Raw genomic sequence first — 26840 nt, 5'->3', positions numbered from 1 at the left:
ACCACCAGGGAAGCCCCCAAGACCTAATTCTTAATCACATACCCCAATCACAAAATTTTGAATTTCAACCATAAAAATTCTCACGGCTTATTTAACTTTTGAGCAACTTGCACAGCACTGCTCTGTAGACGTCAGACTATGACCATTGCCGGCAGGTCAAGAAAAGTTGTTTGTTCTTTTTAAATCCCCAATCCAAACTGCAAAGAAATCTAGACTATTATGCAAAATAGTCTGGAGCCAGAGGGTCCCACCTGAAAATTAACGCATCCATTAAAAAGGCTTCTAATGTTTTCCCAAATCTTCTCTTATTCATGGAAATGGAACTGTCTGGATGAATTTGAGTTTACGTACTCACTTTAGCTTTGTCCATGTTTCCTGTCTAAACTTTTCTGTTAGATTCTTGCATGAGCTTCCAGTGTAAAAGAGGACACGTCTGCAAGGCTGATCAACAGGGAAAACCCCACTGTGCTTGCCAAGATCCAGTGACTTGTCCTCCTACAAAACTCCTTGACCAAGTAAGGCTTCTACAAAATGGTCTTTAAGGGACATCAAACAGTTAGTGATTTGAATGAAAGTAATTTGCAGTTGAAATCTTTTGTTAAAGGAAAAAGTGAATGCCCAGGTTATCATCTAATATTTAAACAACAGTCAATAGAAACAGCAGTTCATTAGACTTTAAGGAACAGAATGTTTTCCCAATGAACATTCCCAAGCCTGAGGTTTTTCTCCTACTTGTCTTTCTTAGGTTTGCGGCACTGACAATCAGACCTACGCCAGCTCCTGCCATCTCTTTGCTACTAAGTGCAGATTGGAGGGGACCAAAAAGGGGCACCAACTGCAGCTGGATTACTTTGGAGCCTGCAAATGTAAGAGTCTAACCACCACTGCTGAAAGTGTTTTGGATGAATCTGAATTATATACATATATATAGGTACTCATATATATGCAGACGACAATAGCAAAAAGTTAATGTAGTTCTGAATCCAGGCTGCACATTAAAATAACTGGGAAGACTTTTTTAAAAATTAGAAGAATAATGTCCAGGTTTTAACTGTAAGAGATTCTGATTTAATTGGACTGGGTTGGAACCTTGGCATTGGTTTTTCACTTGTTTTCAAAGTAACCAAGACAATTCTAATGTGCAGTCAGCGTTCAGAACCACTATGATAATGTTATCCGCTTAATAACTGAGATGAATCATTGGAATTTTGTTAAATTAGTCGTCCTCTTCCAAAAGCGAAGCTTTTGCCAAGAAGTTTTAGTGACAGCATAGTCCTCCAGAAGTTTTTGAAATTGTCTTCCTTCCCCAGGATACTCTCAATTGTGTTTGGATCTCCTGGTCGCTAAGTGATTCTCCACATTAGCAGTGCTCACTAACCTCTCCTGTCTTTCCAGACACATGAGAGGATTCCGTTTCTCAGCCCCCTTGATGTTAGATGCAGCCATATGAGTTGCTTTGTCCAGTGAAATGCGAGCAAAAGTCATCCATGGGAGCTCTGGACAGAGCATTTAAGAGCTGTGTATGGCTCTCCATGCCGTCTTCACCTCGTGTTGAGATGATGCTGAATGGCGGTGTCTCCCCCATCCTGAGCCCCAGTGAGACAGAGGAGCAGAGCTCTCCTGCCAACTTACAGGGGACATGCAGCAGGATGGAGAGATAAACGTTTGATGTGATGTACGACATACTAGTCAACACTGCTGTATATGGTATATTTGAAAGTTGCTAAGAGAGTAGATCCTGACAGTTCTCACCACAAGGAAATAAAAAACTCAAGTTAACTATATGAGGTTACAAATGTTTAACTAAACTAATGATTACTGTGGTAATCATTACACAATATATGGATGTCAAGTCATTATGCTGCACACCTTAAACTTACAGTGTGGTATGTCAGTTATATTTCAATAAACCTGAAAAATATGTTTGTTCCTTTAAGCCACTGAGATTTAACATTATTTCCACAGTATAAGCTAACTGCTGCCTTTTGCTCTTTTCTCCTAATAAATAGCTCTTGTGACCTCCACCTCTGAATTCCAACTCTCTGATTCTAGAGTAGTGGTTCTCAGCCCTGGCTGCACATCACAATTGCTTCTGGAGCTTTTTAAAACATCCTGATGCCCAGGCTCCACCCAGATCAATCAAATCAGGATTTCTTTGAAAGGAAGCTGGCATCTGGTATGTTTTTAAAACACTCCTGGCAATTCTGCTATGGTGCCAGGGTTAAGGACCACTGTTGTGATGGAGGGGCAGTGAGGATGCTGTCAGTCACCGGAAGTTGTCAAGCATCCTGTTATGAGGACTTTCCTTGGGACCGGAGTAAGACCCCCAAATTAAAATCAATTTACTTTCTGCCTGGAACAGCTATTCCTGCTTGTACGGACTTTGAAGTGAACCAGTTTCCTCTAAGGATGAGAGACTGGCTCAAGAATATCCTCATGCAGCTTTATGAACCTAACCCTGAGCACGCTGGATATCTAAATGAGAAGCAGAGAAATAAAGTAAGTTATCCACGGCCAGCTACCTAAGCGTCTGTCTACAGAGCTTGAGGAAAAAAGCGTCAGGGGACGGGGCGGGGTGGAGGGGGAGGGGTATATCAGCCCTTCCTCTGCGTATCAGAAACCACACCTAGTTAACACCCATGGATTAACAGAATAGTAGTGGTCATTATTCACGCCTCAAAGCTTGGGACACAGCCAAACCACCCGATTTGTACAGGCAGGGCAGGGGCCTGAGTAAGAGCTCTTGAACTCATTCCTAGATCAAACTCTGTTGACCAAAATGAACCTCAGTTCAGCATTCATATGTTCAGGCCCAGGCATATTATTTAAATCTAAACATGTTTTTTGCCTTTATAGGCCAGACATAGATTTATGATATAAGGGAAATCCATTATTAACAATGTCAGTAATATATTAAGATTAAAAAGTACAGAATATTAATCCTAGAAGTTCCCAGGGAAAATTCATTCATCAGATAGTTATTGAGTGTATACCAGGTACCTGGAATTGATTTACATGCTGGAAATACAGCAAGGGACCAAACAAAAATCTCTGCCTTCATGAGCCTACATTCTAGGCAAAGAGATGATATATACTTATATATACATGTATGCAAATATGAACATACATGCAAATGTATAAATACATGCAAATAAACATTTATGCAAATATGTTATGTCAGGTGGCATGAAACATGCTATAAAGAAAAAAATAAAACGTGTAGGAGGGTGTGCATTAACTGTGTCAAATGCTGTTTACAGGTTGTTAAGATGGGGACTGAGAGTTGGCCCCTGATTTGGCACATGACAGTCATAGTTGACCATGACAGGAGTTGTTTTTGCAAGAGAAAAGCCTGAATGGATAGGGTTAGAAAGAGAATAGGAGGAATGATGTAAAAGCAGCAAGTATAGAAGACACTTTGCTGTAAAGGGGAAAAGTGAAATGGGTGGCAGGTGGACAGGAATGTGAGTTCAAGGGTCCTATCTACCAGCGGGAGGTGACAGAGGATATTTGTATGCCTCTGGAAATAATCCAGTAAAGAAGGAAGGGTGCCCAACTGCCACAGGGTATTCTTGAGTAGATGAGAAGGGGTGAGCTTCTGAGCACCAGTGAGCGGCTGGGCTTAGTAGATGAGGAGCGAAGGAATTTCACGCATGGTGACAAGGAGGGAAATTGGTAGATGTGTTCATGAGAACAAGTAGAAGTTCTGTTCTGATTGCTTTCAGTTACTCAGTGCACTAATTGGTAACGTCACAAGCTGGTAGTTTTATATGCATTGCCCCTAAATAATTTCTATCCTCTCTCTTTAACAACACATTGCCACAGACAGCCTTGAGAGCATTAGATACAAAACAGGGAAATTTCAATAGGGGTGTCAAGCAGCATCACGCCAGGGCTGACCTGAGCCGCAGCAGGCACTGGATGGAAATACATAAAAGATTAAGAATGGAGTATGCCAGGACTTCCCCGGTGGTCCAGGGGTAAAGAATCGAATCCGTCTTCCAATGCAGGGGACGCAGGTTTGATCCCTGGTCAGGGAACTAAGATCCCACATGCCACGGTGCAACTAAGCCCGCGCGCCACAACTACTGAGCTCACACGCCTCAACTAGAGCCCGAGTGCCGCAAACTACAGAGCCCATGCACCCTGGAACTGGCACGCCACAGCTACAGAGCCCACGCCACAGCTAGAGAGAAGCCTGCGTACCACAACGAAGAGCCCACGTGCCTCAACTAAGACCTGATGCAGCCAAAAATAAGTTTAATTAATTAATAATAAATCTTAAAAAAAAAAAAGAATGGAGTATGCCAGTGGGGAAGAACAGAACTTTTCACCAACAAATGAACAATTTTGTCTAGGTCTGTTCAGCCCTTTTCATTAAAACCTTTTCATAGTTTTAAGAAATATGAGGAACATCACTTGGTTAAAAGATCAAACAAAGTCTTAAATTTCTTCTGAAAACCCCAGGGTTTTTTAAATGTTAGCTGTTATTCTATGCAGAAAGCTGTAGTGTTGATTAGAAGGCATGTAATTTGTTCTCAAATAACATTCTGGGTTTGTTTTCCTCTGTCATGTGAGGAATACTCTTCAAGTAAAGTTTAGCAAGTGATAATTCCATTACACTTGTCTGATTCTCTAATGATCATCTCCCTTCCTAATCTCAGGTCAAGAAAATTTACCTGGATGAAAAGAGACTCCTGGCTGGGGACCACTCACTTGACCTTCTCTTAAGAGACTTTAAGAAAAACTACCACATGTATGTGTATCCGGTACACTGGCAGTTCAGTGAGCTGGATCAACATCCTAGGGACAGGTAAACAATTTCCACCTTCCCGTTAACTAGGTCATCTCCCTGATGCAATGTCTAGTTATCTGTACCCAAGAATTCTAAACAGATTTACGAAACTTCCGAGTTCCATTTTAGAACACAGAAATGTCAAGCAAATACGGTTATGAGTCTAAACACAAAGCTGCTTTGAGGGACTTCCCTGGCCGTCCAGTGCTTAAGATTTCGCCTTCCAATGCAGGGGGTGTGGGTTTGATCCCTGGGCAGGGAGCTAAGATTCCACATGCCTCGCGGCCAAAAAACCAAAACACACAACAGAAGCAATATTGTAACAAATTCAATAAAGACTTTAAAAATGGTCCACATCCAAAAAATTTAAGAAAAAAAGAAAAGTGCTGCTTTGACCATAACAGAATATGGCCACAATTCCACAAGCTCCCAAGTTTCCATGTTAGGGTCCAGCCTCCCGAGAGGCTCTTTCCACTCTTCCTCATTCTTGATCCTAAATTCTGAAGCTAATCTGATTGGCCCCAGTTGGATTAAGCACCTACGTCTGGAATGATCCAGTACTGCCAGTGGTAAGAGCCAGGTTGTATAAACATGATTGTTGGGATGCAGCCCTATAAATTTAGGGTGGAGGGACGAGAGTTCCTAGGGAAGAAGGAAACCTTATGAATTGACATCCCAAAAGCTGTCTGTCTTACCCACAAATCGTTTATTTCATTTGTAGCTCTTCATGAACGCACTCCTTATTTGCCGTCCTCAGCAGCCTTGGGGAAGAAAAATGCCCTTGGTGGTCGTAAGAGTTAGCTCTTCATACACAAGTTAGTAACCCAGTTAATTGGCTGCCATTTATCTCATTGCAGGGTCTTGACCCACTCTGAGCTCGCTCCTTTGCGGGCATCTCTGGTGCCCCTGGAACACTGCATAACGCGCTTCTTTGAAGAGTGTGACCCCAACAAGGATAAGCACATCACCCTGGAGGAGTGGGGTCACTGCTTTGAAATTAAAGAAGGTAAATTCATCATCAGCCCAGGGAGGGGGGTGTCCTCTTCTCCAGATAAGCCCTAAGCCTGCAGCCCTCATAGACAGGTCCTGCTGTGTGTTCAAATTGAAACCTAGAGACCACAAGGTGGCAGACTGCAAGGTTATTTCTTACTCCCTTTATGATCTCTGTTTCAAAGTGTAGCAAGGGTAAATATTTAAGGGGTAACTGCACTGAGGTCTCAGAAATTGGCTAAGCCTAAGAAAGTGATGTGAATCCGGAGAGCTGCACCAAATCTCCGAAGGCTACCTTTCTACGGAAGGAAGGAAGGACTTTATATCCTTCCTTAACCTGAGTATTGGGCCAAACTTTAAAAAATCGTATGTGAAGAGTAAAACAGCAAGCTTGATCCTGAAAATGGGAGATGCCAGAAGAATCTTAGAATTGAGTACCAACACACTAAAGATTGTCACCAGTTGTGCCCAGGTGTTATTCCTTTAATCCAAAAGGAATTCCCCTGCAGCGGAGGAATTTAAATTCAGACATTTGTTTTGCTAGCTTATGTCTTAATGTACTTCCTTTTCTTTTCCTAAGTTACAGTTGATTTTTATGAGCAAGGCTGTTTTTTAATAATCGAGATATGAAAGGTGTTCAAACAATGAGCAATCAAAACTGCTCACAGAATGTAAATCAACAATGAACATCAAATCTCTAAAGCAGAGGTTTTACCCATGTGTTCACGACATACGTATACGTAGGATGACTATGCAGCCAAGAAATAAAGAAACGTAAGTTCATCAAAGGTCAGAGTTTCCCCAAAAGAGGTAACTTGTGTGAACTTCACTCTAAAAATATTCTTTATGCATATGTATGATGGCTTGAAATTGGAAAGAAAGAGTTGGAATATGAGGATTTAGTTATTTACTGATAAATAGATAAGCAGAAAAGGTCCTTTTCCTCTACAGTGTTATTCTGTGAAATAAGTACAACTGCAATGAGCAAAGAATGAATCTTTTTGTAAGCACCTAGTTCTGTGTATTAGTTGTCCATTTCTGCACAAGAAATTACCTTAAAGATTAGAAGCTTAAAATCTCTCTCAACGTTTCTGAGGATTAGGAATCCGGGAGGACCTCACCTGGATGGATCTGCCTTAGGATCTGCTCTAAGCTCACTTACATGGCTATTGGTAGGAGGCTTCAGTTCCTAACCATGTGGTCCTTTGCACGGTGCTTCTCATAACATGGTGTCTGGTTTCCTCCAGAGCAAGTGATCAGAGACAGAGATAGAAAGAGAGAGTCCAAGACAAAAGCCGCAGTTCCCTGTAGGACTAATCTCAGAAGTGACATATTTCTGCCATATTCTGTTTGTCACACAGTCTAACCCTGCTACAATGTGGGGGGAGACCACAGGAGATGGGGATCATTGGGGGCCAGAGTGGAGACTGTCGGACCCCATACTGTTTACATCCTATTAACATCAATAGGAAATTAACAGGCAATTAAGACCCAGTCTCATGCAAATAATGCCAATTTCCTTTCTAACACCTATTCTATAAGCACAGTACTTACAAATTCATATACATCCCTAAAAATGGCTAACAATGTTTTTTCCAATTCCCATGTTGAAAAGATAAAATGTACCCAAGGACAGCTGCCCCGACCCCTCCCCTCCACCATTATCAAGAAAAAAACTTAGCTGGGACAGGACATATTTATGTATGCCCTTTTATATGGCACGTGATTTTAAAGGAGTGATCCAAAGGCAAATTTAAAGAGAGGCCATTTAAGGAAACCAGTTGCACTTCACTGTTCCTTTCAAAATTTCTGGCAGCTCTTCAGCATATGAGCCTACTCAGGCCCTGTGCTGGGGGGTTGTCTGGGAGAAGCAGGAAGGGCTTAAATTCTGTGACTCGCAAAGCTCCTAACATTCTTGTTTGTTCACTGTGGTTTGGCCATGATTACATTTTGAAGAAGGGAAACAATTATCACACAATAAGCCAGCAAAGCAGATATTAAATATTCAGTCAGGACATGGAAACAAGTTACTGCTTTGGGATTCAGCTAGGGAGAGAAAAAAAATGTCTATCTGTAAGCATACAAATGTATTCCCTCAGGACGGAGAAATCCACAGGACAAGATAAATTGTAGCCAGTGTTGTCCTGAATTTTAACCTCCTTTGCTCTGAACTAGATGTGCTCAAATATTCCAGCTCTGTTATTAACTAGCTATGAAAATTAGGGCATGCCACTCATCCTCAGCAAGTCTCATTCTCCTTGTGTGTAAAAATGGGATTCAATTACGAGGTGAAGGAGTCTTATTTATTTAGTGCCTATGACATACTGTGGATTAACATATATCCACATTAATCTTTAGGAAAACCTTTCTAGCTAGACGAACAGAGGAAATAAGTCACATCATGCAGGTCCTACTAAGCCAGTTAAAGACATTATCCTCAGAGTACTGGAGGATGCCAAAAGGGTTTTTAACAAGGGAGTGATTTCACTGGATTTGTACTTAAGAAAGATTCTTTTGGTTACACTGTGGATAAGCCGGAGAACTGTTGTGGTGAACCCAGGCAAAAGTTGATGAGAACCTGAATTAGGGCAGTTATAGTAGGGAAAAAGAAAAGTAAACATATTCCAATATATTTTAAAATATCAATATATTCAAGATATAGTTGAGAATATAAACATATTCAAGATGTACAGTATGCAGAAATAATAAGACAGTGTTTCATAGGAAATACGTGGAGGCAGGAAGCAGGCAGTTAGGTTGAGAGGAAGAGAAGTACAATGCCTAGGTTCCTGGCACAGGCCAGGCAGGGTGAGGAGAGGTACCTTCCACTGAGACAGAAAACACAAGAACAGAAGCAGGTTTGGGGGGAAAAGATAAATTCCATCTGGGACACATTAAATTTTGAAGTCGCTGGGTGACAAGGTACAGCTGATAGTTGAGGGACTTCCCTGGGGGTCCAGTGGTTAAGATTCTGCACTTGCAATGCAAGTGGCGGGGGTTTGATCCCTGGTCAGGGAGCTAAGAGCCCACAGCCTGTGCAGCACTGCCAAGAAAATAAAAATGAAAAAAAAAGATAGTTGAATATATGGGCCTGCTTTTCAAGACAGAATTTAGGAATTGAAATACATATGTGGGGATTGTGAGCATACAGAAAATAATTGATACCAGGGAAGGAAATTAATTTTCTTAGGAAAATGTGCTGAGTTACATGGAAAAGGGTTTTGGGTTGAATACCAAGGAACAACATCTAGATGATGGATACAGGAGGAAGAAGGAGTACATGAAGCAGAATGAAAAGTCTCCTGAAAGAAAAAAGGAAAGAGGATAGTGGGCTTCCCTGGTGGCGCAGTGGTTGAGAGTCCGCCTGCCGATGCAGGGGACGCGCGTTCGTGCCCTGGTCCGGGAAGATCCCACATGCCGCAGAGCGGCTGGGCCCGTGAGCCATGGCCGCTGAGCCTGCGCATCCGGAGCCTGTGCTCCGGCAACGGGAGAGGCCACAACAGTGAGAGGCCCGCGTAACGCAGGAAAAAAAAAAAAAAAGAGGATAGTGCCATATCTAAGGAGGTGTTTCAAAGAGGAGGAAGAGATCACAGTGCTAAATGCTGCTGAGATGTCAAGTAAGGTAAAAGACTGAGAATATTCATTGGACGTAGAAATAAGGATACCCTGGATGGCCTTGGAAGAGCAGTTTTTGTGGAAAAGTAGAGATGGAAGCAAGACACATAAGAAAGAAGAGGAGATAAGAAAGGCTAAAGAGTGAAGGTTTGAAAGCAGGAATGAGCTAGAGAGGGATATAGAGTTGAGGGAAGCATTTTTGAGAATATAAGAGGCTTGAGCTCTTATCATTTATTCATGCATTCATTCCTTCAACAAGTCTTTACTGGTGGTCTACATAGTACCAGGCACTGTTCTCAAGGCTGGATATGCAGCATATTTAAACATTAATAGGAAGGGCCCGTTAAAAAAAAAAAAAGGAAAGATTGAGGATATAAGAAAAAAAGAGGAAAATAGGGGAGAATTCTGAGATCAGAAGAGATCCTGAGCACAGGCAGAGGATTAGCCTCCAAGTCAACAGGAGGGACATCTCTCATCTGAACAGAAAGAAGACAGCAAGATGGCGGAGTAGAAGGACGTGCCCTCACTCGCTCATGCAAGAGCACTGGAATCACAACTAACTGCTGAACAATCATCGACAGGAAGGCACTGGAACCCACCAAAAAATATACACCACATCCACAGACAAAGGAGAAGCTGCAATGAGACAGCAGCAGGGGCACAATCATGATAAAATCAAATCCCATAACTGCTGGGTGGGTGACTCAAACGGGAGAACAATTATACCACAGAAGTCCACCCACTGCAGTGAAGGTGCTGAGCCCCATGTCAGGCTTCCCAACCTGGGGGTCCAGCGACAGGAGGAGGAATTCCCAGAGAATCAGACTTTGAAGGCTAGTGGGATTTGATTGCAGGACTTCAACAGGTGTGGGGGAAACAGAGACTCCACTCTTGGAGGGCACACACAAAGTAGTGTGCACATTGGGACCCAGCGGAAGGAGCAGTGACCCCAGAGGAGACTGAACCAGACCTACCTGCTAGTGTTGGAGGGTCTTCTGCAGAGGCGGGGGGCAGCGGTGGCTCACCACAGGGACAAGGACACTGGCAGCAGAAGTTCTGGGAAGTACTCCTAGGTGTGAGCCCTCCCAGAGTCTGCTATTAGCCCCACCAAAGGGCCTGTAGCCTCCAGTGCAGGGTCACCTCAGGCCAAACAACCAACAAGGAGGGAACTCATCCCCACCCATCAGCAGACAAGCGGATTAAAGTTTTTCTGAGCTCTGCCCACCAGAGCAACACCCAGCTCTACCTACCACCAGTCCCTCCCATCAGGAAGCCTGCACAAGCCTCTTAGGTAGCCTCATCCACCAGAGGGTAGACAGCAGAAGCAAGAACTACAATCCTGCAGCCTGTGGAATGAATACCACATTCACAGAAAGATAGACAAGGTGAAAAGGCAGAGGGCTATGTACCAGATGAATAAACAAGATAAAACCCCAGAAAAACAACTAAATGAACTGGAGATAGGCAACCTTCCAGAAAAAGAATTCAGAATAATGATAGTAAAGATGATCCAGGACCTCGGAAAAAGAATGGAGGCAAAGATCAAGAAGATGAAAGAAATGTTTAACAAAGACCTAGAAGAATTAAAGAATAGACACCTAGAAAAATTAAAGAACAAACCAACGGAGATGAACAATATAATAACTGAAATGAAAAATACACTAGAAGGAATCAATAGCAGAATAACTGAGGCAGAACAATGGATAAGTGACCTGGAAGACAGAATGGTGGAATTCACTGCAATGGAACAGAATAAAGAAAAAAGAACAGAAAGAAATGAAGACAGCCTAAGAGACCTCTGGGACAACATTAAACACACCAACATTTGCATTATAGGGGTCCCAGAAGGAGACAAGAGAGAGAGAGAGAGAGACGGGGGACCCGAGAAAATATTTGAAGAGATTATAGTTGAAAACTTCCCTAACATGGGAAAGGAAATAGCCACCCAAGTCCAGGAAGTGCAGAGAGTCCCATACAGGATAAATTCAAGGAGAAACATGCCAAGACACATAGCAATCGAACTGACAAAAATTAAAGACAAAGAAAAATTATTAAAAGCAACAAGGGAAAAATGACAAACAACATACAAGAGAATGTACATAAGGTTAATAACTGATTTCTCAGCAGAAACTCTACAAGCCAGAAGGGAGTGGCACGATATATTCACAGTGATGAAAGGGAAAAACCTACAACCAAGATTACTCTAGCCGGCAAGGATCTCATTCAGATTCGATGGAAAAATCAAAACTTTACAGACAACCAAAAGCTAAGAGAATTCAGCACCACCAGACCAGCTCTACAACAAATGCTAAAGGAACTTCTCTAGGCAGGAAACACAAGAGAAGGAAAAGACCTACAATAGCAAAGCCAAAACAATTAAGAAAATGGTAATAGGAACATACATATCAATAATTAGCTTAAATGTAAATGGATTAAATGCTCCAAAAAAAAGACATAGACTGGCTGATGGATACGAAAGCAAGACCCATATATATGCTGTCTACAAGAGACCCACTTCACACCTAGGGACAAGTACAGACAGAAAGTGAGGGGATGGAAAAAGATATTCCATGCAAATGGAAATCAAAAGAAAGCTGGAGTAGCAATTCTCATTTCAGAAAAATTAAACTTTAAAATAAAGACTATTACAAGAGACAAAGAAGGGCACTATGTAATGATCAAGGGGTCAATCCAAGAAGAAGATAAAACAACTGTAAATATTTATGCATGCAAGATAGGAGCACCTCAATACATAAGGCAAATGCTAACAGCCATAAAAGGGGAAATCGACAGTAGCACAAGAGTAGTAGGGGACTTTAACACCCCACGTTCACCAATGGACAGATCATCCAAAACAAAAATAAATAAGGAAACAGAAGCTTTAAATGACACAATAGACCAGATAGATTTAATTGATATTTATAGGAGATTCCATCCGAAAACAGCAGATAACACTTTCTTCTCAAGTGTACGTGGAACATTCTCCAGGATAGGTCACATCTTGGGTTACAAATCAAGTCTCAGTAAATTTAAGAAAATTGAAATCATATCAAGCATCTTTTCTGACCACAACACTATGAGATTAGAAATCAATTACAGGGAAAAAAACGTAAAAAACACAAACACATGGAGGTTAAACAATACATTACTAAATAACCAAGAGATAACTGAAGAAATCAAAGAGGAAATCAAAAAATACCTAGAGACGAATGACAACAAAAACACGATGATCCAAAACTTTTGGGATGCAGCAAACACAGTTCTAAGAGGGAAGTTTATAGCAATACAAACCTACCTCAAGAAACAAGAAAAATCTCAAATAAACAATCTAACCTTACACCTAAAGCAATTAGAGAAAGAAGAACAAAACAAGAAAAAACAAGTTAGTAGAAGGAAAGAAATCATAAGGATTAGAGCAGAAATAAATGAAATAGAAACAAAGAAAACAATAGCAAAGATCAATAAAACTAAAAGATGATTCTTTGAGAAGATAAACAAAATTGATAAACCTTTAGCCAGACTTATCAAGAAAAAGAGAGAGAGGACTCAAATCAATGAAATTAGAAATGAAAAAGGAGAAGTTACAACGGACACTGCAGAAATACAAAGCATCATAACAGACTACTACAGGCAACTCTATGCTACTAAAATGGATAATCTGGAAGAAATGGACAAATTCTTAGAAAGGTATAACCTTCCAATACTGAACCAGGAAGAAATAGAAAACATGAACAGACCAATCACAAGTAATGAAATTGAAACTGTGATTAAAAATCTTCCAACAAACAAAAGTCCAAGACCAGATGACTTCACAGGTGAATTCTATCAAACATTTAGAGAAGAGCTAACACACATCCTTCTCAAACTCTTCCAAACAACTGCAGAGGAAGGAATGCTCCCAAACTCGTTGTACAAGGCCACCATCATCCTGATATTAAAACCAGACAAAGATACTACAAAAAAAGAAAATTACAAACCAATATCACTGATGAATATAGATGCAAAAATCCTCAACAAAATACTAGCAAACGGAATCCACAGCACATTAAAAGATTCATACACCATGATCAAGGAGGATTTATCCCAGGGATGCAAGGATTCTTCAATGTACACAAATCAATCAATGTGAAAAACCATATTAACCAATTGAAGAATAAAAACCATATGATCATCTCAATAGATGCAGAAAAAAAACTGTTGACAAAATTCAACACCCATTTATGATAAGAACTCTCCAGAAAGTGGGCATTGAGGGAACCTACCTCAACATAATAAAAGCCATATATGACAAACCCACAGCAAACGTCATTCTCAATGGTGAAAAACTGAAAGCATTTCCTCTAAGATCAGGAACAAGACAAGGATGTTCACTCTCGCCACTGTTATTCAACATAGTTTTGGATGTCCTAGCCATGGCAATCAGAGAAGAAAAAGAAATAAAAGGAATCCAAATTGGAAAAGAAGATGTAAAACTGTCATTGTTTGCAGATGACGTGATACTATCCATAGAAAATCCTAAAGATGCCACCAGAAAACTACTAGAGCTGATCGATGAATTTGGTAAGGTTCTTCATTGCATTCTTATACACTACCAATAAAAGATCAGAAAGAGAAATTAAGGAAACAATCCCAGTCACCATTGCAACAAAAAGAACAAAATACCTAGGAATAAACCTACCTAAAGAGGTAAAATACCTGTACTCCGAAAACTATAAGACACTGATGAAAGAAATCAAAGATGACACAAACAGATGGAGAGATATAGCACGTTCTTGGACTGGAAGGATCAATATTGTGAAAATGACTATTCTACCCAAAGCATTCTACAGATTGAATGAAATCCCTATCAAATTACCAATGGCGTTTTTTACAGAACTAGAACAAAAAATTTTTTAATTTGTATGGAGACACAAAAGCAATCTTGAGGGGAAAAAAACGGAGCTGGAGGAATCAGACTCGCTGACTTCAGACTATACTACAAAGCTACAGTAATCAAGACAATATGTTACTGGCCCAAAAACAGAGATATAGATCAATGGAACAGGATAGAAAGCCCAGAGATAAACCCATGCACCTATGGTCAACTAATCTATGACAAAGGAGGCAAGGATATACAATGGAGAAAAGACAGTCTCTTCAATAAGTGGTGCTGGCAAAACTGGACAGCCACATGTAAAAGAATGAAAGTAGAACATTCCCTAACACCATACACAAAAATAAACTCGAAATTGATTAAAGACCTAAATGTAAGACTGGACACTATGAAACTCTTAGAGGAAAACACAGGAAGAACACTCTTTGACATATATCACAGCAAGATCTTTTTTGACCCACCTCCTAGAGTAATGGAAAGAAGTGGATATTGAGCTCATGCAGCTCATATCAAAAAAATAAACAAACGAATCAAAAAATGGGCAGAAGACCTAAATAGACATTTCTCCAAAGAAGACATATAGATGGCCAAGAGGCACATGAAAAGCTGCTTAACATCACTAATTATTAGAGAAATGCAAATCAAAACTACAATGAGGTATCACCTCACGCTGGTTAGCATGGGTGTCATCAGAAAATCTACAAACAACAAATGCTGGAGAGGGTGTGGAGAAAAGGGAATCCTCTTGCACTGTTGGTGGGAACGTAAATTGATACAGCCACTATGGAGAACAGTATGGAGTTCCCTTAAAAAACTAAAAATAGAATTACCATGTGACCCAGCAATCCCACTACTGGGCATATACCCAGGGAAAACCATAATTCAAACAGACACATGCACCCCAATGTTCATTGCAGCACTATTTACAATAGCCAGGACATGGAAGCAACCTGAATACCCATCGACAGATGAATGGATAAACATGTGGTACATGTATACAATGGAATATTACCCAGCCATAAAAAGGAACGAAATTGGGTCATTTGTAGAGATGTGGATGGATCTAGAGACTGTCATACAGAGTGAAGTAAGTCAGAAAGAGAAACACAAATATTGTATATTAATGCATATATGTGGAATCTAGAAAAATGGTACAGATGAACCGGTTTGCAGGGCAGAAATAGAGACACAGATGTAGAGAAGAAATGTACGGACACCAAGGGGGGAAAGTGGTGGCGGGGCTGGGGGGAGGAGGAGGAGGTGGTGGTGGTGGGATGAATTGGAAGATTGGGATTGACAAATATACACTAATATGTATAAAGTAGATTAACTAATAAGAACCTGCCGTATAAAAATAAATCAATTTAATTTAATTTAATATAAAAAAAAAGTATGAGTGCAAATATGAGTAAATTTATAAGCAAGAAGACTATTATCCCTACTTTACAAGTGAAGCCAGTGCTCACAAGAAATACAGCAAAAGTCTGTAATCTTTCCCTCTCTTGGGGCAAGAGGAAAACTTACATTGGGCAGGAAAACTACTTGGTGTCCCAGACGGGGTAGTATGCTTCAGATTAATCTGCTTTAGGTATCTGTTCAAGAATTATTGAGTAAGGGTGGGCCACAATGCTAAGGAATGGTCTTATATCCCCCAGAGGATGCTGTCTTCTTCCACTAGTGTGGCAACAAGTTCTTTTACAATTACTTGATTGGAAATTTGATATAACTGGCACTATACTTCTATTTATTTTGGTTATATTTTAACAACCCTTACAGATTAGTGTACTTGGCACTTGCCTGGTTTCCCCTCAACCTCCTCTATCAGTGGTTCTCAACCCTACATCAGAACTACCTGCAGAGCTTTCTAAATGTATACATGCCATTGGCCCACCCATGGGGATGCTGATTCGGGGTGGGGCAGGAGTGAGGCCCAAGGATATATAGTTCTTAAAGCTTCACAGGTGATGTTGACGCCCTACTAGGATTGAGAACCACCATCTACCGCCTTATTGATGGGTTCTCTGATCCCCTAGTCTAACATTGTTTATATTACTGCTCTAGCTACTTTCTAAAAGTATGTTTTGTTTTTGTTTTTTACAGAAGACATAGATGAAAATCTCCTGTTTTGAATTAAGATTTGAAAGAACTCAAACTACCCAGCCTCCTCCTTTGTTCTGACCACTTCTGAAGTATATGCAGTGTGATACTTGTAGATTTATATTTAGCAAAATGCTTGCATGTCTGAGACGACAATGAGAGTAACTGCTTGATAACAGTATATGCACCAGGCATTTAACATTAACTTTGGAAATAAAACTTTAAAATTAAGTAAAGTCAATATACACAAAATATTGTATACTGTTTGTGAACAGGAGTTTAACTCATCACTCTCTGCATCCATTTATGAGATACTTAAAGATTATAAAACTCGAAAAAAATAATAATTCATTTTGTCCATAATACCATGTGCACTTCAAAAAAGTGAAATAAGCCTCTTTGTTGTTGATGTGTGTTATTTTCAGTATCTTAATATCCTAATAAAAATCCAAATGTTTACTCAAGTTTATTTCCAGTCATTTACTTGAACAATTATATGTGAAAGACCAACCCAGGGCTCATACTTCATATCAAACTATAACCATGCTTTCTAGACCCTACTGCTTAAAAAAAAAGTATGAGTGGTTGGGGAGCTGTTTTTTATGGGAAACAAATATTCAGTTGTTAAATGGTAGCTGCTCATGAATGGTTTTTGTCATAATTTAAGTTTAAATAGAAAAAAAAAAGAATTCAAGTGCTTTTCACCAAATTCAATTTAAAATATGGGTGATTGTGCACTGCTTGATGCAACTAATTTTAGCTTTTGTGCAGACGTGCATGTGTGTCTGGGGAAAGGGAGGCCCAGCAAAATCTCTACACATTTCATGTCCTCAAAATAAAGGGAATGTAAAGATAACAGACAGTGGAGAGCCCTGAAGTGTCTTGATGTCCAAGGTAGTCAGAGGTGAATAGTACTAGAATAACTTGATAGCAAGACAGTGTCATAAGAGAAAATTTGTGTCTTTCTTTGGTCACTTTTTTTTTTTTTTTTTTGGCAACACCACCACACTGCATGTGGGATCTTAGTTCCCCAACCAGGGATTGAACCCTTGCCCCCTGCAGCAGAAGTGCAGAGTCCTAAACCACTGGACTGCCAGGGAAGTCCCCACATATTTTCCTATCTGAAATGGAATATATCAGTGCAATTGTCTTTATTTTCTTTCAACTAATCAAAACTTTGTTGTTGTTGAGAGGCTTATCTGTGATAGTCACTTAAAGAATATGCCCCCAGGAATTTTATCTGAAGGACACTTATGGAAGAGTTTGTTTTTTATCAGAATAATCTCTGATTAATTTCAAAATTGTATTTTATCTTTCATACTGTATTGTCTTTTCTTAGCTCAGTGAGTCACTTGTTCTTAACCAGACCACATCACACCAGATCATGTCCAAATAATTAAGTTCAATTTGATTAATTAAAATCTAATTAAGCATTATTTATAATTTCTTCCAACTACAGAAATAATTTTAGGAATTATTCCAAAATTCAGAATGTTTTTACGTGTACCTGCAAAGAAATGTCATGGGAGGTCCTCAACTAATTCGAAACCACGTTTCTAATTGTACATTTGTTCGGAATAGTGAAATTAAATTTGGAGGCATTAATTAGACCTAAATTACTATGTTTAATGTTTTAAATACTTTAAGTGTTTTGGAATAGTGAAAAGTGATTTTAATGCTGAGGACACTACCTATTCACTAAAAATGTTTTATTTGAAAATAAATTTCATTTTGAAATAAAAATATTATTTAATAATAGAAAGTTTTAGAACCTTAAATTTTTCTATTAGTTAAGGCTTCCACATGTATAGCTGCGCTGGATGATATATTGTAAAAGTACTTTAATATTCTTAGTGGTCATAATTTTTAATTGTGAGTTGTTTGCGGTAAAGACATTAATCCCAACCAAGGAGATGAAGTTATTTCTCAGTAATCGGTCTTTAAGCCTATCTCTGTGTAACTGAAATACTTTAGAAGTTGGTGTTCCTAGTCTAAAACCAATTATTCAATTTTGCTTCAAATTCTGTGACTCATATTACCCATGAGCACAAAGACATTAGTAATATCGCTTAAATACGAGATGGGCATAGAGATTCTAGATCACGCTGCTCTTTGAATTTGTTGCCCAAGGACCATTTGAAGCAAAGGTAATTGAAAAGACACAGTATAATTTGGACTGATTCTATCGCACTAGGTAAAAGGATTGTTTTGGATAATTTAATGAATAGGTCCACTTATCAAAGGAAGAAATAAAGCCAAGGGTTTGAATCCAGAAGGAAAAAAATACAAATAAGAAACATGAAAAAGGGAAAGGGAGATAAGCTGCCTAATTTCAGGCAAAATGAAATAGCGTGAAGATAAATCAGAGTTGAATTTCAAATACATATGTATAAAATAGTTGAAGAGTGACATAAAGGGATATGACTTTCTTCAGATGATGGGACAGGTCTTAATAGGAATATGATGAAGTTGATTTTTCTTCCAATATTCAATTCCAGAGTACAGTGATTTAGTTTGAAACTCCTAAGGTAAGTTAATTTGAATTAAATGTAATTTAAGGCCATATAAAGCTTTGCTTTCAGAATCAGCTGGCCAGTAAAGATCACATTGATTTGCTTCATTGAATTTATTCATATTGCGTTTATGCTCTACCAATCCATTATGCCTTTCAAGATTTTTCCTATATCATTTCCTTCTTGAAAACTTGCAATTGTCAGTAACAGCATCCAGACCATGTGAAGACCTGGTAGATCTCATGGGGGGTAGAAGTTCAAGGTGGATTTATTTGTATATTACATAAGAAATCTCACTTGAGCCAGTGGTGTTATATCTCTGATCCTAAGTATGATACGACATTGGTGTTTGAAGATTTGTGGGTAGAGATCACAAGTTCAAATAACTTCAGGGACCAAACAGTACAGGTTGAACTGTGAGATCACAAGGAAGAGTAGTAAGTATATGCAATGTTATGAGCCACAGAATGCATGTCTTGTCTAAAGACAGCTGTTTTTTTAAAAAAATATTTAGTTATTTATTCATTTTTTAATTTATTTGGCTGTGCTGGGTCTTAGTCGTGGCACACGGGATTTTCGTTGCTGCATGAGGGATCTTCATGGTAGCATGTGGGATCTTTTTTATTTTTCTGTAGTTGTAGCACATGGGATCTTCGTTGCAGCATGCAGGATCTTTAGTTGCGGCATGGGAACTCTTAGTTGCGGCATGCATGTGGGATCTAGTTCCCTGACCAGGGATCAAACCCCGGGCCCCATGCATTGGGAGCGCAGAGTCTTAACCACTGGACCACGAGGGAAGTCCTTAAACACTGTTTTTAAGGCACTGATGTAGGTTTACAAAACCTGGATCTAGAGACAGAATTTAGTCTGACCACTATTCAACACCTCTAACTAAACAGTCTATTAATAACGGGAATAAGACTTAGAAAAAACTAAAAATGATCTCCTAACCCTTCAATTCCAGACTCTTCCTTCAGAATGAAATTTCTTATCCTTGCTGGCCTTTTGATAACTGCCACTGCTCTGCCCATCCCTGTGAGTACTGTTCCTCAGTTTCCCACTCCATTTCCATTCTAGAGACATCGTATTTCTGGGCTAGAAAGTGTTACCTTTACCTTTTCATTTCACAGAAGAGGAAAGTGGACTCCAGGAAAGTTGTAGAACCAGGAATTTACCACTCTTCTTCAGCCCAAGGGTCTTCCCAGTACAAATCCCAGTTCTACATGCTATTTGCAAGCTGCACGACCTTCAGTGAGGAACTAACCCATGGCTTCCCAGACTGTAAAATGAGTTGTAAGAACTACCTCAGAATTGTGCAAGGATGATAAAAATGCATCTAACGCACTTAACAGTCCTAACTGGAACATAGGAAGCTCTCAAATAAACTTAGCAATATAGAGCAAGTATTCCACAGTGACCTAAGTCTTAATTAGGCAGTTTGAATTGAGTTTTGTTTACAATACCCTTACCCCAAACCATCTCATGTTGATTATAGACATGCGTCCCCATCTATATGAATGAGATCTATGAGTTTAAGCTCTGCTTATTATAGTCTGACTAGGTAGGGTACCTAGTAGGCAGGAACACCTGTCCCCTAAACATTTTGTAACAAAGGAGCCTTCAGAGAAGTGAGGGAGCTTTCAAAATCTGTATTTGGGGATACAAACTTTAAATTTACACTTCCATACTCTCTCCACTTTGAACTGATAAATGCTGAGAATTAAACTGAGAACACTGTTGATTTGAAGATGAAGAGGCATGCAATATGTAATTAATTTTACAAAATGTAAAAAAAAAAAAAAGAGAAAACATTCTTTGGAAATAAGTTTAAAGGTAAGAAGTACAAGTTCTAAATCACTGGACAAAATTAATTCAACTTTTCCCTATTCCAGGACAGCTACGTCACTGATGCGTATAATGCTCAATAGTGGCTTGTTACCTAGTCTCATTCAGAATAAAATCTCTTTGTAATGAATAACGTATTGCCATATGTTGCTTTACCTTGTTGCTGTTATTGTTTTACAAGCTTGAACAGTCTGGAGGAAGTTCCAGTGGTCAGGTAAACTTCTGGTTGTATTTTCAAATGACATGTTCATCATTTTAAAAGTTTTCAAATGTTTGGAATGACTGACATCATGTTTCTTATTATAGAGATTTAACTTTTACCTACCACAAGGACCACCATTTTTTCCTCAGATCCCATCTCTCCCACCTCCACAATTGCCCCTGGTAAGCATGGGTTTGGGGAATCTCAAACTGCAAAAAGTATTTATTAGTTGGATGATGGTTATAACATTTTCCAAATTTTGACACAGAAATATAAGAGGCCACCAGGCATCAGCTATTCACACTACCCTCCCTGCATAGCTTGTGGTGAAGTGTGACAAAGGAGTAGCAACTTTCCCTCTAAAACTTCAGTGACTTCTTCCAATGCCTCTCTACACTTGCTATCAAAAAGATGTTTACACTGAATTACCCTGACTATGATGAGCTTAGTTACTCTTCATGAAGGGAATGCTAACCTTTTTCTATATTACCTGTTCTTTTTCTTTTTGTAAATAGCCTTGCTGTTTTCTTTTCTCTAAAGTTTTTTCCCCAGCTCTCCAGCTTTTTTTCACAGGTCAAACAATATAATTATTTTGCTCTTCTTGTACCCTTTCCAATCTCTCCTAATATCTGAATTCTTATAATATCTTTTTAATAAAGGCCAGGACAATGCTAAATACATAATAGAGTTACCTTTTTGGTACAGACCGCATTCATTTGGTTAATATTTACTGAGTGTCTACCAAATAATGGGGTCTACAGTGAGTGCTGGAAAAACAAAAAGTATAAATAAGTTCACAATCTGATGAGGAAGAGAGATTTATAAATGAAAAAACAATGTAATTTGGTAAGTGCTTCTAGATGCAAATACAAAACCAGCTGACTTAGGCTATGTGTCAAAGAGCTCCTAACAGAGGAAGGGTAGCCAGGCCAGGTCATGAGAAGTGGAAGGGGCATTCCAGGCAGAGGGAACAGCAAGTGCTGAGAAGGACATGGCAACCTGGGGAAAGAATGAACAGGGCAATGAGGCTGCCACACAGGTTGGGACATGTTAAATAAACAGTATTTAGGCAATGATGTTTTGAAAAGTTCATACACATTTTAAAATAGCAACTTGTTTAACTTCTTGTCTATCATCTAAAAGTTTTAAAATATGAACACAATTTTGCATAGTTTTTGTTTTTATATCTAAATGTAACAAAACACCTTCCCTTTGCTTATATTTAATTTCGAACTGCTTACTTCTCAACTTTAAGTAGTCTTTTAGAAGTTGTCACTAAACCTACAGTCCTCAATGGAACATTCTTTCCCTTTAATGTTTTCACATGGCCTAACTGTTAGACACTACATTTCTAAGTTCTTGCATTTATAATTAATTGCTAATTATTTTGGTTCTAGTCAGGGTAAGGTGCGTTGGTTCTTTTCTTTTTCTGAAGTCCATACGATTTGGATTTTGCGTTAATTTGTAAATTAACACAAAATTCTGGAGTCTTGGTTTAGAATTTAGGAATTGCTACTAACGTCCTATGCTTAAAATTATGTAAATTTTTGTGGCAATAAAAAGAATCACTAGTATATGAAACAGAAGCTCTTCCTTCCACCAGATGGCCGAATAGTATGAAAAATCAGGCAAAGATGGCTTACTGTAGAAAAACTGAAGGATTTGCAAGAACTATCAACACAGAAGACAGATTCCTAGGCTTTAGGTTTGACTAATTAAGCAAAATAAGCATAGTTCTCGAAAGAAAAACATGATTTGAAATTCACTAGAATCTAATCTCCATTAACTAGAAGCTGAACTCCCTGAGAGCACGTAATTGCTCAATAAATACTGATGGATGGAGGGATGAGTAAATGAACATATGAGAAAGCTAAAACAAAATGTAGCACCTTATTTTATTCACAATTCACTTTTTTCCTCCTTTTTGTAGATTCCAATTCCTTTTCCATTTCCTAATAATCCAAATCAGGTAATTATACTTAAAGTTTCCTTTAAGAAAGTATCTAAATGAATACAAAACAAAAACTTGAAAATTCTTTAGATTTATTTGGAAAGAAGTTGATACCAAAAATAATGGTTATTATTCTCCTTTGGGGACAATTAGTGATTGATATTTTGTCTGATTTGAGTCATTTAATGTAAAAATCTCATATATCCTTGAAACCTGAGACCCGAAACTTTCCTTGATCATGTGGAGGGAACCCAGGAGACCAGGAGAAAAGCATTTGAAGTCAAATAATCTGGGGATGCAAGCTCTGTCATTTAACACTTTGGAGTAATCTTAAACTCCTTTGTGTCTTACTTTCCTTTAGAATACAAAATAGTGAAAAGGAATGATTTATGAAGTCCATTTCACCTCTAAACTTTTGTACTTATATTTGCTATTAATGGGGGGAAAATTCATTCTTACTGAAATGGAATCTGTCCCAGAAGTCTTTGAACTAGATTTAAGGTTATGGTCAAGGTATAAAAGGATTATTTGAATTTTACTTTTGACAGGATTTTAGTAAATGAGGGGAAATTACAGAGAACAAGACTGACTCAGTCACAAGCAAAAAAATAAATTGTGTGTAACATAGCATATTAATTCTAAATTTTTAAATGATACTTTGGTTACAACTATAGGAGATGATATTATTAAAGTTTTTTTTCATAAAGAAGTGATCCCTGGGAATTCCCTGGCGGTCCAGTGGCTTTCACTGCTGGGCCCGGGTTTGATCCTTGGTCAGGGAACTAAAGATCCCGCAAGCCATGTGGTGCAGCCAGAAGAAAAAAAAAAAAAAAAAGGGATTCCCAAATACAGCCTTTTTTCCAACCTCGTAAGCATAAGTTTAATTATCTTTCCGAGAAGTCCCTGCTACGTTTGGAGTCCACACACATACACACAGAAATGTGGACTAGTGTTTCCTGAGATAGTAGGTTTGAAGGGGGTGGGTGGGTACTAAAGGGTGGAGGGGTACTTAAAATATTAGCGAATGTGAATCTTACTGATGTAATTTTATAAATGCTAAGAATTCTAAAAAGCATGTTTTCATTAATCAAGCTAACAGAAAATATATAACATAGAAAAGATAGATAAAATACTGCGTTACAACTCCCTGATTATTTGATTGTCTTTCCTCTTTTCTAGGTCCTGACACTTAATGATCTTAAAGCGGTAAATACTGCTCTGTTGATCTATAAAGTTTACAAAAATATTACTTTCGACACTCCATTTAAGATGAGCCAGTTCATCAGCAAAATTACTGTATTTATTAGTCCAATTCATTTGGAAACAAAATTAAGAACAGCTGTTAAATTCAAAGCCAAAAAAACTAACTCGATACATGCAAACAGTTCTACATTCATTTATTCAACTCATCCAAACTATAAATTGACAAAACAACGTCTTCTATCATTGATAAGGAAGAAGGTGAAGAGTCTTAAAAGACTTAAGAACTACAGAATAAATTACTTTAGCAGAGATGAAACAGACTAGTTTATTTCTTCACTAACGAAGCACACTAGCTTAAATGCATAACACATTAAAGATGATCAAATCTAAATCCCAACACAATTTTTTTTTACTGAACTGCACATAATTCAACTATTTAACAAGGCCCTTTATTGATATATGTTATTCAGAATATTAGTTTATAAAAACACAGGAGAAATACTTGAAGGGAGTTACAAAAGAGAACACTAAAAGTTTCATTTCCCATATACTTTTCACACTTAAACATTTTCTGAAATCAAGATACATCTTACAACAGATGCATTTAACCTAGAATCTCCTTTTTCTTTAAGATTCATCATTAACTAAATGGTACACTTTACAGTTGATGGTATCTCAGAGACCTGCAGTATTCGTAAAAATGTCAAAAAGTTAGGCCTAAAAAGTTAGGCGTAAACCATTGCGTGCCTGAGGTAAAAATTTTCAGGATTCTTCACTACAGATTATTTAAAATCAATCACCTTGAAGAATATTTAAGTGTGCCAGAAACTTTAAGGTCAAACTAAATAAGAAACAGAGTCAAAAAAAAAAAACCTAAGTCAAGTTCAAATAGCTAGTGTTCTTCCCACAATCCGCTGTTTAAGAGATTCTATAGTCCATTTCCAAAGGACAAATTGTAAAAATTCTAGCATCTTTTAATTAGAATGTATTATATATATATGAATATGAATATATATTCTAAAAATGTTTTAGGAAACTACCGTCAATAATTAATTATTGATGATTACAAAATTAGCAAGTTCATTTACATCAAAACATGGCTAAAAGAGCCCTGGCCTGTGATGGGAAAGCCTAGATTGTAAGCTCACCTTTAAAATTAAATTAGCTCTGGGCTCCCCTGGTGGCGCAGTGGTTGAGTCCACCTGCCGATGCAGGGGACACGGGTTCGTGCCCCGGTCCGGGAAGATCCCACATGCCGCGGAGCGGCTGGGCCCGTGAGCCATGGCCACTGAGCCTGCACGTCCGGAGCCTGTGCTCCGCAACGGGAGAGGCCACAACAGCGAGAGGCCCGCGTACCACAAAAAAAAAAAATTAAATTCGCTCTGTGACCTTGGGTAAATGTATTAATTTACCTCCAAAGTCTCTTCCAGTGAAACTACTGACTCCTCAGACATATGACTCATTCAAATTACCAAATCTGAATATTTATTTATACTTTATTTTTCTGAACTTTATTGAAAGTGCTGTAGGCCACAAGCCATCCAGAAAGGATCCTGACAGAGTAACCTACAGAACTGCCATATCTTCACAGTGATAAGAATTTTTTTCTCCCAGTGATTGTGGTTAAACCAAGAAGCAGGAAAATGCACCCTAAGGGAACAAATGCTACCTCAGGGCAATTGTTCTTGCCTAAGAACAAGCGGGACAGTGTTTAGCTTACATATTGCTGCACACATGCTAGTATGGACAGCTCTACAAATAGAGGGATTCACCTTGACATAGTGGTCAATTCCTTGAGCAAGCTGCCAGTCTCTTAAAACAGGACCACAGGAAAGCTATAAAACAATACTTATCCAGTGAAATTGCTTGTGTAAGCAAACCCTCGAAGCAAAGTCATAGCTGTCCTAAAATGTTGGTTCAAGTATCATTCACAGAGGGAATTCAAATAATTTAAGAAAGATAGCACTTGTATGGAAGTGTTTACAGTGAGTTTCTCAACCATTCACATCAATTTTCTATATTTCAGATACAGTGAATACTGTTACAAGGCAGTTACAAGAAAATATTTCTGTGAATTAAGGGAATTTAAATCTAAATATTGCATATTCATTTAAAAATCTTACCTCATGGGCTTCCCTCGTGGTGCAGTGGTTGAGAGTCCGCCTGCCGATGCAGGGGACACGGGTTCGTGCCCTGGTCCGGGAAGATCCCACATGCCGCGGAGCGGCTGGGCCCGTGAGCCATGGCCACTGAGCCTGGGCATCCGTAGCCTGTGCTCCGCAATGGGAGAGGCCACAACAGTGAGAGGCCCACGTATCGCAAAAAAAAAAAAAAAAAAAAAAAAAAATCTTACCTCATGTAAATAAAACACAAAGCAGTAAAAATGGAATTAATTTTTCAATAAAAACAAAGATTTTCATATAGAAAGTATTTCAGCTTATATATGTACTAAGTTAAAAATAAGCTAAAAGGTAAACCCATTGATATCACTGATCATTGATTTTTCTTCTTTCACAGTTAATCATTTCTGTTTTGAACCAACTTGGGGTAAGTCCACAACTTTTAAGCTATTATAAACTACAAATCTACCTAATGGACTGAAGATAGTATCTTATTTTTTTTAATATTTAGGGCTTCTTTGGGGTAAAATTTTTTTGCTATGGTTATATTGATAAAAGCAAGTGATATTTAATCTCAGAAAAGGTAAGAATAATTCTTCTGAACCATAAAACCATATGGCAGAATGGAGCCCAAGT

General features: G+C 38.7%; 1 protein-coding gene across 4 annotated transcripts in view; it reads left to right on the top strand.

The window, feature by feature from the left end:
• The window catches only part of SPARCL1 (SPARC like 1), a 53948-nt gene extending 37114 nt beyond the window's left edge, over positions 1–16834 (top strand). For 2 of the 4 annotated variants that reach the window (XR_003434957.1, XR_003434956.1), the window contains exons 6-12: positions 397–515; positions 746–866; positions 2363–2499; positions 4665–4813; positions 5653–5801; positions 6366–6559; positions 16374–16834. Coding sequence is in view for 2 of the 4 variants with exons in the window: in XM_027116868.1 (XP_026972669.1) it covers positions 397–515; positions 746–866; positions 2363–2499; positions 4665–4813; positions 5653–5801; positions 16374–16402 (704 nt within the window). In the remaining 2 variants the exon portion in view is untranslated. The remainder of the gene's footprint in view (positions 1–396; positions 516–745; positions 867–2362; positions 2500–4664; positions 4814–5652; positions 5802–6365; positions 6560–16373) is intronic. The other 2 variants (XM_027116868.1, XM_027116867.1) reach the window with 1 other exon arrangement.
• Positions 16835–26840: the final 10006 nt, after the last annotated feature.

Source organism: Aethalodelphis obliquidens, unplaced genomic scaffold (genome assembly GCF_003676395.1).
Source record: "Aethalodelphis obliquidens isolate GAN/ISIS:26980383/991018 unplaced genomic scaffold, ASM367639v1 scaffold17, whole genome shotgun sequence".
Lineage (NCBI taxonomy): Eukaryota > Metazoa > Chordata > Mammalia > Artiodactyla > Delphinidae > Aethalodelphis > Aethalodelphis obliquidens.
The sequence above is the reverse complement of the archived record's forward strand: the minus strand, read 5'-3'. Positions and strand labels throughout refer to the sequence as shown.